This window comes from Schistocerca serialis, chromosome 4 (assembly GCF_023864345.2).
Source record: "Schistocerca serialis cubense isolate TAMUIC-IGC-003099 chromosome 4, iqSchSeri2.2, whole genome shotgun sequence".
Classification (NCBI taxonomy): Eukaryota; Metazoa; Arthropoda; class Insecta; order Orthoptera; family Acrididae; genus Schistocerca; species Schistocerca serialis.
In genome coordinates, this window is record NC_064641.1 from 395,578,871 (window position 1) to 395,594,027 (window position 15,157).

Consider the following 15,157-nt stretch of genomic DNA (forward strand, 5'->3'; position numbering starts at 1 on the left):
TTATTCTGGCCTAAACTATTCATGGAGAATAATCCCTTCTCCAGTTCGTTTATCATGATGGAAGACACGAAATAGTATGAATAATTATATATTTGTGACAATATGATACATAGTTTTATACTTAATACAGAATATTTTATACCATTTGTAGGATGTAAAGCAGAGGGGAGGGATTGTATCGATTTTGAAAGGGGTTGGTAGTGTAGGAACGAACATGACTTAACACTACAGACACATCGCACCTAAAAATATGTATGTACATAAATAAGAATGACTTGACAACTTCTTGTATAGTGGGACTCTCTGATACCCCAAGTACAAATGATATACCCTTTGTTAACCTAAGTATATATGGTAAGTAACGAATGGTACAGGGCGTGCTTTTTAAGTAAGTACCGTTTTGAAATTAAAAAAAAGACATGCTAAGAGATCTCAATAACTTTATTTTTACATCAAAGCCTGTACCTTAATCTACTGTTCTACATAATTTCCGTCAATATTGAGGCACTTGACATAACGCTGTACCAGTTTTTGAATACCCTTCTCATAGAAGTCTGCTGCCTGACTTGTTAACCACTGCATCACCACTGTTTTGACTTCGTCATCGTCTTGAAGATGCTGACCGCCAGGTGTTTCTTCAAGTGCAGGAACAGATGGTAGTCACTGGGAGCAAGATCGGGGCTGTAAGGAGAATGATCTAGAGTTTTCCACCAAAAAGATGTGATGAGATCTTTGGTCTGATTCGCCAAGGGCATGGTCTTGCAGCAAAACGATGCCCTTGCTCAACTTCCATGGACTGTTGCTTTGATTCTAGTGTGATGTAGGCCACCCATGTTTCATCGGCCGTAACAGCTTGGAATGAAAGTCAATGCACTGTCTAAACGTTTGATTTTGTGCACATCCGTCAACATTTTCGGTACCCAACGTGCACACAATTTTCGGTAACTCATGCGCTCGGTCACAATGCCATACAAAACACTACGAGAAACATTAGGCAAGTCATCCTGCAAGGAGGAAATCGTAAAGTGTCTGTTTTCTCTCACCTTATTGTACACTTCCTGCGGCCATCTTTAAATGCTCTCACCTACTTTCTTACTATTCCATCACTCATAATGTTTTCTCCATAAACTGCACTGATCTCACGATGAATATCGATCGCTTTTAGGCCTTTAGCACTAAGAAAAAACTTATAACAGCCCGTACTTCACAGTGGGCGGCACTCACAATTATCGGAGGCAACTTAAACGCTCAGTACACAACATAAACAAGGATGAATCAGACTGTAATGGCGTCAGTCCGTAGATTAAGGTACAGGCTTTCATGTAAAAATATAATTATTCAGATATCTTAGCACGTCTTTTTTAAATTTCAAAATGACACTTATTTAAAAAACACGCCTCGTATATAGAGGCATGGTAGAGAGGTTGAAAATAAAGGAGGACTCTAGGATATGAAATGAAGTATTAATGAGCAATATTGAAGACAGAAGTAGATTTTTAATTTTACCAGATAATATTTAGTGATAGTTTACATGAAGATGTATAATAGCGCAATGAACCATGGGGCCTACTCACAATGGATAAAGGGGGACACACCCAGCTTTTAGCAAATGAAGAAAGGGCAGATAGGCAGACCAAAGAGAGGCTGACCTATACTGTGTGGGCAGGGACACAAAGAAGGGGATTGACCTGTACCTTAGAATATAGGAAGAAGATGGGGGCGTACCTACCAAAAGGGCAGGAGAAAGGTTACCCATAGGATCAACCCATAGGTAAGGGATAAGTAGTGTTCCTAAGGGAAAAAGGGCAGTATAGTGATAGAAATCACATATTTGGTAGGAATTATTCTGGTAAGTTTGAATTCTTAATACCTCTAGTGGTATTAAGGTTTGTGGGTGTTGGTAAGAACAGGCTCATAAATTTTCTCTAGAGGTCCTCCAGACTGCAGAAAGCTGTTAGGGTGGTACTAGTCGATACGGACAAAGGAAGGACTAGCATAAAGGATTAAGGGTAAAGGCTAAAATTTTTAAGGGTCCATGTCACCTGGAATTCACGAGTGGAGTTGAAAGGAGCACAATACAGAAGTAAGAGTAATGCGGATTGCAGTAGAAAATAAAGGTTTATATTCTTCAAAGATGTCAAAATAGAGTAAAGATTCAGTGAAAAAGCAAATATAGGGAGTTTACCCTGTGAAGTTCAAGAACAGATGAAAAACATATATATATATCTAGAATTATACAGTAAATGAATCTCTTAGAGAGGTGAATTGCCATTAAGTATGATGTCAATGTACAGGGCTATTACAAATGATTGAAGCGACTTCATAAATTTGCTGTAGCTCCATTCATTGACGTATGGTCACGACACACTACAGATACGTAGAAAAACTCATAAAGTTTTGTTCGGCTGAAGCCGCACTTCAGGTTTCTGCCGCCAGAGCGCTCGAGAGCGCAGCGAGACAAAATAGCGACAGAAGCCGAGAAAGCGTATGTCGTGCTTGAAATTCACTCACATCAGTCAGTCATAACAGTGCAACGACACTTCAGGACGAAGTTCAACAAAGATCCACCAACTGCTAACTCCATTCGGCGATGGTATGCGCAGTTTAAAGCTTCTGGATGCCTCTGTAAGGGGAAATCAACGGGTCGGCCTGCAGTGAGCGAAGAAACGGTTGAACGCGTGCGGGGAAGTTTCACGCGTAGCCCGCGGAAGTCGACGAATAAAGCAAGCAGGGAGCTAAACGTACCACAGCCGACGGCTTGGAAAATCTTACGGAAAAGGCTAAAGCAGAAGCCTTAGCGTTTACAATTGCTACAAGCCCTGACACCTGATGACAAAGTTAAACGCTTTGAATTTTCGGCGCGGTTGCAACAGCTCATGGAAGAGGATGCGTTCAGTGCGAAACTTGTTTTCAGTGATGAAGCAACATTTTTTCTTAATGGTGAAGTGAACAGACACAATGTGCGAATCGGGCGGTAGAGAATCCTCACGCATTCGTGCAGCAAATTCGCAATTCACCAAAAGTTAACGTGTTTTGTGCAATCTCACGGTTTAAAGTTTACAGCCCCTTTTTCTTCTGCGAGAAAAACGTTACAGGACACGTGTATCTGGACATGCTGGAAAATTGGCTCATGCCACAACTGGAGACCGACAGCGCCGACTTCATCTTTCAACAGGATGGTGCTCCACCCCACTTCCATCATGATGTTCGGCATTTCTTAAACAGGAGATTGGAAAACCGATGGATCGGTCGTGGTGGAGATCATGATCAGCAATTCATGTCATGCCCTCCACACTCTCCCGATTCAAACCCATGCGATTTCTTTCTGTGGGGTTATGTGAAAGATTCAGTGTTTAAACCTCCTCTACCAAGAAACGTGCCAGAACTGCGAGCTCGCATCAACGATGCTTTCGAACTCATTGATGGGGACATGCTGCGCCGAGTGTGGGAGGAACTTGATTATCGGTTTGATGTCTGCCAAATCGCTAAAGGGGCACATATCGAACATTTGTGAATGCCTAAAAAAACTTTTTGAGTTTTTGTATGTGTGTGCAAAGTGTAGTGACGTAACAAGTCTGTTACGCCACTGGAGGTAGCCGAAGGAAAGGCACGCGTGCACACACGCCAACGGGCGTCAAGTCTGGAACAGGCTACGTAATTAATGCTATGAAGAAAAGTACGTACCTGGATTAATACTTATCTTTAATCAATCATTGTGGTACATCGCTCTTGACTATACACAGGAGACTTTAATTACAATCACTGTAAGGCTAATGGCGCCTTGCTAGTTTGTAGCCATTAACTTAGCTGAAGGCTATTCTGTCTCTCGGCTAATGAGAGAGGAAGGCTTTGTACATCTAGTCGCTAGCTGGGTCGTCCGTACAACTGGGGCGAGTGCTTGTTCGTATCACGAGACCTGCCTTGTGGTGGCGCTAGGTCTGCGATTACACAGTGGCGACACGCGGGTCCAACATGTACTAAATGGACCGCGGCCGATTTAATCTACCACCTAGCAAGTGTGGTGTCTGGCGGTGACACCACATTCCTCCCCCGCAAATCGGCGAACGGTCGTGAGATAAGGCTTCCGCCCGCCGTGGGGAGGACCCCATGTTGACGTATGCGATGAGGTGGGGAGCCTAACAACAGGCGAGGCTGTGCCACCCGCACCCGGCCATTCGGTCCGAGGGGAGCTAGGAAACGCCTGAAAACCTAGTCCAGGGTGCACGTCAACATGCGGTGTATGCGCCCGTAAAGAAACAGGAGGGGCCGAAGGGTCGACCTCCATTGCGTCGGGGTAGCCGACGCACGATGACGTCATGTGGTCCGGATCGGGCGGGAGTTCCATGGCGGAGGACAGCTGGTCACGGGAAGCGATCGGCGGCGCGTGACCCTGGGAGGCATATGGCGGCTGCAGCGAAGCGTCGAATGCGGGCGGCGCCGGCGGGAGTACCGGCGGCTGCGGTGGCGGCGGCGGCGGCGGCGGCTGCTGCGGCGGCGCGCCGCCATGGGGCAAAATGGAAGGCATCGTCGGTAACACCTGGGGATGAGGCGAGCCAGTAGATGGGTCCCCAGGGCGCTGACCAGACGGCACCGTAGCTGAAAGCAGACGGGGAGCGGCAGAACCCGTGCGACGACAGAGGCGCAGCTGATTGAGATGCCGGCGCACCTCACCAGAGGCCCCCAAAACCAAATACATCGCGCGGCCGAGGCAGCGAAGAATGCGCCCTGCGAGCCAACGCCGTGAACCGCGATAGTTGCGATAGAATACAACGTCGCCTGGAGCAAAAGCAGGAGTCTGCCGCTGCACAGGAACCTGATGCGGCGGATGCAGCAAAGACATCAAGGTGCGATGAGGACGACCATGGAGCAACTCAGCCGGCGAGCGACCATCTCGGGGCTGAGAGCGAGACGAAGACAAAAAGAGCAACAATGCGTCCTCCCGAGAATGCGACTCTTTTAATTTCAACATCTGTGACTTGAAAGTCCGGACCAATCGTTCAGCGGCACCGTTTGACTGAGGCGAAAACGGCGCGGATGTCAGATGTTGAATACCATTGGCCTGGCAGAATGACTGAAATTCTGCGGACATGAATTGTGGGCCATTGTCGGAAACAATAGTCTGCGGAAGACCGTCAATACAAAAGATAGCAGACAACGCTTGGATGGTGGCGGAGGACGTCGTGGAAGACATCCGGACAACAAATGGAAAATTACTGAAGGCGTCGACCAGAACCAACCATCGAGCATTCCAGAATGGACCAGCAAAATCAATGTGCAAGCGTTGCCAAGGGGAAGTGGCTTTCGGCCATGCAAAGACTTTCCGCGGCGGTGCGGAGTGTTGTTCGGCACACGCCATGCAAGAAGAACACATATTCGTAATCGCAGCATCGATTCCGAACCAAGTGCAGTGCTGACGAGCTAGTTGTTTCGTTCGCACTATACCCCAATGTCCTTGGTGAAGAAGCCGTAAGACAGAGGACTGTAACGAACGTGGGACCACGACTCTTGACTGATCATTATCAGAACGCAACAACAAAACACCACGTCGAACAAAAAGTCTCTCCTTGTGAGCAAAAAATCTGCGAACCAACGGATCCTCGATCCGAGACTTCGACAAAGGCCATTGCGTAGCAACAAAACGCAAAACAGTAGCAAGGACAGGGTCAGCAGCCGTGGCTGTAGCTACACGACGAAAATCAATCGGAAACGATTCGACCACTTCATCGGTTTCCGAATCAATGAACAGGCAAGCAAGTTCGGAAGAATCGAATGCTTTATCCTCAGCAACCGGCAAACGGGACAACGCATCGGCGTTTCCGTGCTTAGCAGTGGACCGATACAAGATATCGTAGCGGTACTGCGAGAGGAAAATAGACCAGCGAATGAATTTCTGCACTGTACGCGGAGGTACAGGCTTGTTCGGATGAAAAAGCGATGTCAAAGGTTTGTGGTCTGTGATGATGGTGAAGTGACGACCATACAAGAAGTCATGGAACTTAGTAACACCAAACACAAGAGCCAAAGCTTCTTTCTCTATCTGCGAGTAATTTCTTTGCGCTGATGAGAGCAATTTGGACGCAAAGGCAATAGGGCGATCATGGGAGCCAACTTTGTGCGCAAGCACAGCACCGATCCCGAAATCCGATGCATCTACCATCAACAAAAGGGGTTTCTGGGGATCGAAAGGCGTGAGGCAAGTATTAGAAAGCAACGCCGATTTCAACTGGCGAAAGGCGCGTTCGCATTCCGTCGTCCAGACGAACGGAACACCTTTACGGCGTAAGCGATGAAGCGGAGCTGAAATGGAAGAGGCATTGCGCATATATTTGTGATAATAGTTAATTTTACCCAACACACTCTGTAGCTGTTTCACATTGCGAGGGGAAGGTAAATCTTGTATGGCACGGAGGTGCTCTGGACTCGGATGTATGCCTTGGGCATTGATGACATGGCCCAGGTATGGTAAGTCACGAGCAAAAACCACACATTTGTCCTTCCTCAAGCGAAGACCATTGTGTCGCAAGACCTGAAATAACGTTCGTAGGTTCGCAAGATGATCTTCTTCTGTCTGTCCGGAGATCACTATATCGTCCAGATAGTTTGCTGCAGTAGGGACCGACGCACAATAGATTGTAAATACTGCTGAAACAATGCAGGGGCGGATGCACACCTGAACGGCAGTCTTTTGAACCTGTACAATCCAAGATGCGTGTTAACCACCAATACGCGCTGGGATTCGTGGTCCACAGGTATTTGCAAGTACGCATCGGCTAGATCCAACTTCGAAAAATATTTTCCCGGGCACAGTTTAGCAAAAAGATCTTCCGGGCGGGGCAAAGGAAAAGTAGCAGTCACTAGTTGTGGATTCACTGTGGCCTTGAAGTCCACGCAAAGTCTCAATTTGCCGGAAGGTTTGGGCAAAATTACTAAGGGTGAGGCCCAGAGAGAAGCTTGCACACGTTGAATTACACCCTGTGATTCTAGATCGTTTAATGTTCTTGCGACCTCATCACGCAATGCGTGGGGAACATTGCGCGCTCTGAAAAATTTCGGTTGCGCGTTGACCTTCAGTTCCAAATGTGCTTCGTAGCTTTTAGCGCAACCTAAGCCCGGTGCAAAAATGTCTGCAAATTCGTCACATAAGCGAGAAACACTGTCTGAAGGCACAGTCTGATTGACTGATAGGATCTGATTTACAATAGACATGTTAAACAACTGAAATAAATCTAAGCCAAACAAGTTCACTGCAGTAGAAGAACGAAGAACGTAAAATGACACAAGTTTTGATTGTCCCCTATATGTTGCAAGAAGAGTGCACTGTCCTAACACAGGAAGTGTCTGTCCGGAATATGTAGTGAGCTTAACATTTGCGGCACGCAACGGAGGGGCGCCCAGTTGTTTGTACGTGTCGTGATTGAGCAATGAAACTGCAGCTCCGGTATCGAGCTGGAATGGTATCACTTTGCCTTCAAAGTCTAAGTCCACAAAAAGATTATTGTCCTGCTGACGACAAGAGCGACTGTTTTGTGCAATAGGAATAGACACTGGTACAGAATCACTTGCTAATTGACGTGATTTCCGGCGACGTCGACGCACAGTTTTTGTGGGACGAACACAGTCACTGTTAGAGAAAGTGGCACTGGACGAATCGGAATTAACTACATGAATGTCCATGGGCGAAGGTCCACGATCCTGAGTGTCCTTGGTTCGATTCCGGCGCGAAGCAAAGGGCCTGGAATGATTGTGATTGTCTGATCGGAGCTTTTTCTGGCAAACACTTTGAACATGTCCTTTCCTATTGCAAAAAAAGCAAATAGCTTGGCGTGACGGGCAATGTTCACGCCAATGTCTAGTAGCACACCGCGGGCACGATTTCACTGCATTTGTGGGCTGGCGCGGCACACCTGGTTTATAACGCGGCGGCAGCTGCGTTTGTTTGCGCGAGGGCAGTTGACTGGGCCGCGCAGCTCGCCCGGCGGGCCGGTTAATGTTACACACTGCTGGCGAAGTTTCAAAAGATTCCTGAGCACAGTCAAGTGTGTCTTGGCTATCTAATATGTCGATCACTTGTTGAAGGGAGGGATTAACTAGTTTCAATATTTGCTCCCGTATGCGAACATCAGAAACGTTCTGTGCAATAGCATCACGTACCATTGTATCTGAATAAGAAAGACCACAGTCACAGTCAAAGGCACAGTCCCTAGTAAGTCCTTGCAATGTTGCTACCCACTCCCTATTAGTTTGACCGGCCGTACGTTTTGTACGAAAGAACGTATACCGTTTTGCAACCACATTAACTGTTTCTTTGAAATAGGCATCTAAAGCAGACAAAATTTCCTCGTAGGACAGAGTTGCTACGTCGCGTCGGGGAAACAATTTCACTATCACACGGTAGGTGGACACACCGACACAAGAAAGCAAAAACGGCTGCCGCTCATTACCTTGAATTCTGTAAGCCGCGAGATGGAAGGCAAACTGGCGGGACCATTCCCGCCAAGTCTCGTGGTTTTCATCAAAACTTCGAAATGGTGGTGCAACGGCAGGTTGTGGCTGCGGTACCGGTGAAGCGGCGGCGGCCGCATCGGTTTGAATGGCACGTTGACCCTGGACGAGCTGTCCAAGGGCATCCAATAACGCCTGCGTCTGCTGATTCTGCAAGCGATAAAATTCGGACAGTACATCTGGAGAATGTGGCGAAGCCATGACACAAATAAATTAGGGCAAAGTAAAACACAAGATCCTTTGTAGACTCGTCGCCAATCTGTAGTGACGTAACAAGACTGTTACGCCACTGGAGGTAGCCGAAGGAAAGGCGCGCGTGCACACACGCCGACGGGCGTCAAGTCTGGAACAGGCTACGTAATTAATGCTATGAAGAAAAGTACGTAGCTGGATTAATACTTATCTTTAATCAATCATTGTGGTACATCGGTCTTGACTATACACAGGAGACTTTAATTACAATCACTGTAAGGCTAATGGCGCCTTGCTAGTTTGTAGCCATTAACTTAGCTGAAGGCTATTCTGTCTCTCGGCTAATGAGAGAGAAAGGCTTCGTACATCTAGTCGCTAGCTAGGTCGTCCGTACAACTGGGGCGAGTGCTTGTTCGTATCACGAGACCTGCCTTGTGGTGGCGCTAGGTCTGCGATTACACAGTGGCGACACGCGGGTCCAACATGTACTAAATGGACCGCGGCCGATTTAATCTACCACCTAGCAAGTGTGGTGTCTGGCGGTGACACCACACAAAGCATTGTGAAAATATCTCAAATAATAAAGTTATTGTAGAGCTGTGAAATCGCTTCAATCATTTGTAATAACCCTGTACATATTGAACATATATAAAATATCGAGTGTTCGAGCTAAGGGGAGGGATATGTAGTGCCTCTAGAAGTTCGACGCAAATTCTAGAGACCTTTGGCTTTCCACCGTCTCGAACACCTGATATTTAACGTAAGAGCGTGAGAGACGGGAGAGTGTCTACCTCGGTCCGGTTTTCCGTGTTTGCAGGGTGGACGTGTGTCAAGAGAATGCTGCAATGTGGGCGGTTGATCGACACGGGCAAGCGGAGTCACAGAAGCTACAAGCCCAGCACAAGGTGTAAGCACGCCTTACTCTGTGATGGTGCTACATCAGTCATTATTGTGAACAATTGAATCGTGAAAAAGAAAAGAAAAGACACTTACTTTTGACTTACTAACTTACTGACTCTCTAGAGTTGCGGATGGTAGACTTGCGAGAACCCTGAGAGATTATTTTTGCAACTGTATTTATTGTAAAAGCATGTAATAATTTCTGACGGACCGCGAGTTATTGGGCTTACGAAATATGATTCATGTATGTGAAAACTGTTATGTGGTGTTTATTTGTGGGAGTGAAGTATAGTAGGATTGGTTTAAAAGTATCTTGAGTGTACGCAGTCATTTTAAAAGTAGAGAAAATTCCTCCAAACGGTGTCATATCTTCGGAGAAAATGTTGGGCAGATCGTCGCAGCCGACTACCCTGAAAAAAAGATCGGTAAAGCACCTCCAACTAAGTCCAGTGATGAGGGGGACGTGTGAGTCTTGCACACCAGTACCACACTGCTTCCTCTAGTCGCCGGAAACCGCCAGAATAGGTTAGCTAAGGGCTCAGTAATCAGGTCCCAACGTTTCTTTATAGGAACAAAATTGTACAACAGAGTACCAAGACATATAAAATCTCATCCTGAACTACAGAGCCTTAAAAAGTCTTCGACAGCCTACCTTCTGAAAAACTGCTACTATTCAATCTCACAGTATATCATGCAAGAAAAAATGTAATTTGTATTTTTAATTGTAGAAATAAGTTTAAAATATGCAGTATTTTAAAAACTATAATTGTTAACTGTACAGAGACAATTCGTTACAAAAATTAAAATAATGTATGTTTGATGTTTGAAAAACATCCTGTATACGATAGATGTAATGAAAAAGAGATTTATATGGACAAATAAATTAATAAAAATCAGGTACATCATCTACCTCTGCAGAGTGTTTCATTTTGTGACTTTTTATTGTAACCTGTGCTTGTACATTTGTTGGGTACAGGAACATTGATTTGCTTGAACTTTTGTCCTTAAGTTACAGATTTATTTACATAGAGAAAATTTATTGTGAAAGTCTTTTAGCAGTAATTAAACGTTTGGGGCATATTATATTAACTATTTTGAAAAGGAACATTTCAACCAGTTCGAACTATTTATTTCGCATTTCAAAACAAAGCAGTTCAGTGATTATTTCTGACATACATGAACACTTAAGAGACGTTCTTACTCATTAAGTAAAGGTTAGTCAACTTTCAATGAGTCATTTGTATTTTATTTTATACAACAATTTTTACGCAGTTTCAATCAACGAAGTTTATATGTCATTGCCAGGAAAGATGACATGTAGGTTAACATTCTTGGACTTCACAAATTTAAGAATTTTATAGGTGTCAGAATCCGGTAGAATGTAGGCTGCGTTTTTAATTTTGTATTTTTTGCGTCATCAACGTCCTTCCTTCCTATTTCCAGTAGTTTGTTGAGGAGCTACACGTATCCATTGTTTCTTTGGTCAGATGTCAGATTTCCAGTTTGTCTCCATAACATGAATATTGGTCCACCGTTTTCATATACACTTTCCATAAATTTCTGACTTATTCTCGCGTGTTTTCCTGCTACGAAGCTTGTGGTATCTAATCTGTAGAGTTTTTTTAGAGTAATATGATCGTAAACTTTTCATCTAATACTTGGCGCTCAGGGCCCAAATTTGTATTCAACTAATCTCTAAGCGGTAGTCCATACGACTTATCTTTGTCTGTAATCACATACAAATTTAAGTGTGCTTCCTTTGGAGTCAACAGACATTATTGCACATAAATTGATTTACAGCGTAACTTCAATCAAATCAAACGCACATATGCGCGAGTTGCTTGTCGTCTGCTGAAACGCGCAAAGATTCCTACCTTACGCGGGGAGCGATGCAATTTCCGGGAAAGGACTTTGCACTTTTGCAGAAATGCGCATACGTCGTTGCGCTGTTGTAAGAAGCATATGCTTGAAATTGAACACTAACCTGCATCGTATTGCATGTGTGGTACGATCTCCATCTGTAATTCTGTCGTCGAAGAAACTTGCCAAACGAAATACAAATTGTAAATTGACTGGACGTGGTGTTTGCCCTGTCACATGAAAATGGTTTCAGATGTGATTCATGAAATCATTTATTGCGTGTCATTGTGGTATTGTTTCAGTACCCAATACTTGGGATGTGCATATTCTGCTCGAAAGAAATTGTTTGAGAACCAAATTTGTTGCGATTGTATTATACCATTTCCACCCTGGAGATATTGCAGGTCACAGTGAATCGTGCTAGGAATAGTTTAGACCAGTTATTTATCACTAAATACTCACTTAGCCGTGATAACGTCAGGCAGTGATTTTATCTCAGTAGCTCAGAAGTGACTTGTTCCGTTTGAACACAGGAATGATGTTACCGGTACGCTGAAAAATATTTTTAAGTGTTTTTTTGAATAGCAGCCATCGAGTTGATTACATTGTATTCGATTGTTACATTATGTTTCGAAAGAAACACAAAACATTGTCTGTTTGAGTTAGTCGTATTTGCCCTACATATTTTACATAACTTTCATTACGACGTATACAACACGACAAATGGTCTGTTTTTATTCTGCTGGAACAATTTCTTGTAACGTGTTTACTAGAAAAGTTTACGAAGATTAAAACTCCGTAGCATTTTCTACATCCATTCATCAGTCCAAGCGTTAATAGCCTACGGCCCAAATTTCGCGACAGACTACTTCGCTTGCGGAATCCAAGTTTTACCAACTTTTTAGTTTCTTAGTAAATCTGTCCACGCATATCATGGTTATTCTTTCGTGTTTTCCGAGTTGTATATTTCATAAGTCTTTTTGGGGCTCCGTGGTAAATCAGTGTGTCCCCTTATATATTCAGCCATTGGACTGATTGCAGTTTTCCATGAGTATCAGCAGGACTTAAAAGTGTGGACGTATGCAGCAATGTAATTGAAGGGATATCCCCAGAAATTTTCAAGAATCAAATAACATTTCTTCTTTCAGAACTGAGTAAAGATAGAAAAATGCCTGCCTAGGCTTGTAATAAAAACATAACTTAATAAGCGTTGGTGGTATTGTGACCTGTGTGCTTTAGCTTGTGAATTAAGTAGTTCTGCAAAATAGTAAATAACTTTTCACTACTTATGAACTGCAGGGTCCAAAAGGTGTATCTGATCTGACCCGGAAAATTTTCTTATTTTATGTATGACCTCACAGTAGCAGTAACCCAAGATAGCTGAATTTCCTAAATTCAGTCCAGTGTGCTGTTCAGAATGCTTGTTTTGGGTTCCAACGAAGTTGATTATTTCAACATACATTCTTCCTACTAGAAATGCTCCTTTTCAGAAAGTCCAAAGTTTTAAGTTTATGCCATCAGTGGCAAGATAAATATCAATGAATATAGTACAGTAACAATTTGATTTACAAACAGTTTGCTTTCTTTTAGTCAGCCATAGGTTAAGATCTGTTTGCAAAGGATTCTGTGTATATACGAGCTGACGTTCTTCTCTCTTGTCATTTGATAGTGGCCATTTTACGTTTTTTGGCCATGCATAATCGTATTAGTCTTACCAGCCATTAAAATAAGTTTCAGAAAGGTAGTTTAAGCATTCTAGTCTGTACACTTTCCTGGTGGGAAAAGTAGTTGCTTAACTAGGGCCTGCATGGGGACTAGTGTAGCAGGGGATACAACCCGTCGGCTTTGGACATTGACGTCACAAATCGCCAATCGAGAAGCAATTCTTCTTAGTGTTGTAGCTCCCTTCAGTGGCTGATAAGTGTTTTTTGGCTTTTTTAAAAAAAATCTCACGAGATAGAATAAACAGATCCATTTTATTAAGCAATCAGTAAAAAAAACGAAACTGAAACATAACAGCAAAAGCGAAAATGGTAAACTGCTATCTGGCGACTTGTGACGTCATTGTCCAAAGCCGACGGGTTGTATCCCCTGCTACACTAGACCCCCTGCATGTGTTAGAAATGTGGTCTATGTATCAGAAGAACTGCAGTAGTAATTGTTTGGTCTTTTGGTCAGTAGTCTAACCATTGCGTTGTCCATGTGGTACCACCTTTCACAAAATTTATAACTTTTTAAATTATGCTGACAGTTCCCTCATATTTTGATTATGTTGTATAGTTTTGCAATGAAATGAGCATGCATGTGAGTTGTAGGTACCTCTGAAGCCCTAAATAAATTAAAATCTTGTTATAATACTAGATTATTTCCTTCATTGCTGCCTGATAAAACAATTTGACACTTGTTAATAAAAATTTCAGACTGTGAGTATTACGTAGTATTCATTTTGTGACTGGTCTTTGGTTTCGATGGTAATTTTAAAGCAACAATTGAAAGTTGTCGTCAATGGGTGATGAATTGTGAAGAACATATTACACATAGTTACATTCAAAATTGTTTATCAGTTAGTTGTCTGAAGATAGTTTATAAGCCAGAAAGTGGTTCACGAAAATAAACTAATTGTGGGGAAAATTGATAGTTTGAGTTTTTCATTGTGAAATAGTAAATATTACTGCATTACTTTCTTTTTGTGTTGTTCACACTATTGATTTTAAATGAATCCAGTGATAATCACATTAGAAAGAAATTTATTCCTCATTTATATTCCTTGGCAAAGTGCTTGAATCATTCAGCATTTCAGTTTCTCACTAAGCAAAGTCATGGAGAGCGTTTGTTACAGTGTTAGGAAGAAATGATTTAGACTTCTCAAGACCGTACTATTTTTCTTCCTATTCTGCAGTAAAGAATAAAAACTGTAGAAATTTTGAGATACATCATTTGTATGCTTTTTTACTTTATTTGTTTTGATGTCATCAACTGGACCGAGCATTCTGTAGGCTGTTCCATCACACTGACAGCTAAGCCAGTTGTGATTTAATTAAAAATTTCAAAAAGGACCATAGCTCAGAATGATGTGAAATTTGAACAGAACATTATTGAAGAAGGAGAAAATGATAGGGAAACGAAAATTTTGCCATGTTATGGTGTTGCAAGTGGCAGAATATGCAAAATAAGACATGGGATACAGGGCTGTTTCTCATTTTGCATTTGAGATGCTAAGAATTACTGTTGCAATGGAGGACCATCCATTGCTGGTGAAGCTTTCTCACAGGAACGATGACTGTGTGCTAGTAGCTCTGCAGAAGTTCTGAATACTTAAGGATGTGAAAAATGGCATTGGTCCAATGTCTGCAAATGATTTGGAGAAAATGATTAAGAAATTCAGAAAGACAGTGTCTTTTGAAGTATAGTGTGGCTGGGGGAGGGGAGGAAGATAGTTGATTAGGTTTCAGTTGATGATATGTGGGGGGGGGGGGGGGGGTTGAGTGGTGGTGTGCCGACATGTAGTGCATGGGGGCTTGCTCGAACTTTGGACATTCTTGTGAGCATGGTGCATAAAATTCTACAAAACATCCTGTATTTCTGTCCATACATAATTACCCATAGTCAGAAGTTACACTCATGCTGACCTGCCAGTAAGACAAATGTTTGCTCTAGAATTCCTTGTTCTCATGGGAGTGTACAATGAGTAGCCATGAAACAT

The 15,157-nt window shown here is 43.3% G+C and overlaps 1 protein-coding gene across 4 annotated transcripts in view; it reads left to right on the top strand.

Moving 5' to 3' along the window:
- Window positions 1-11,419: 11,419 nt before the first annotated feature.
- LOC126474924 (transmembrane 6 superfamily member 1-like) overlaps window positions 11,420-15,157 on the top strand; it is a 212,423-nt gene continuing 208,685 nt past the window's right edge. The window contains exon 1 of one of the 4 annotated variants that reach the window (XM_050102431.1): window positions 11,420-11,545. In XM_050102431.1, the coding sequence (XP_049958388.1) occupies window positions 11,522-11,545 (24 nt within the window). In that variant the 5' untranslated portion in view covers window positions 11,420-11,521. Of the gene's footprint in view, window positions 11,600-11,645; window positions 12,002-15,157 lie in introns of those variants that run through there. The other 3 variants (XM_050102433.1, XM_050102430.1, XM_050102432.1) reach the window with 3 other exon arrangements.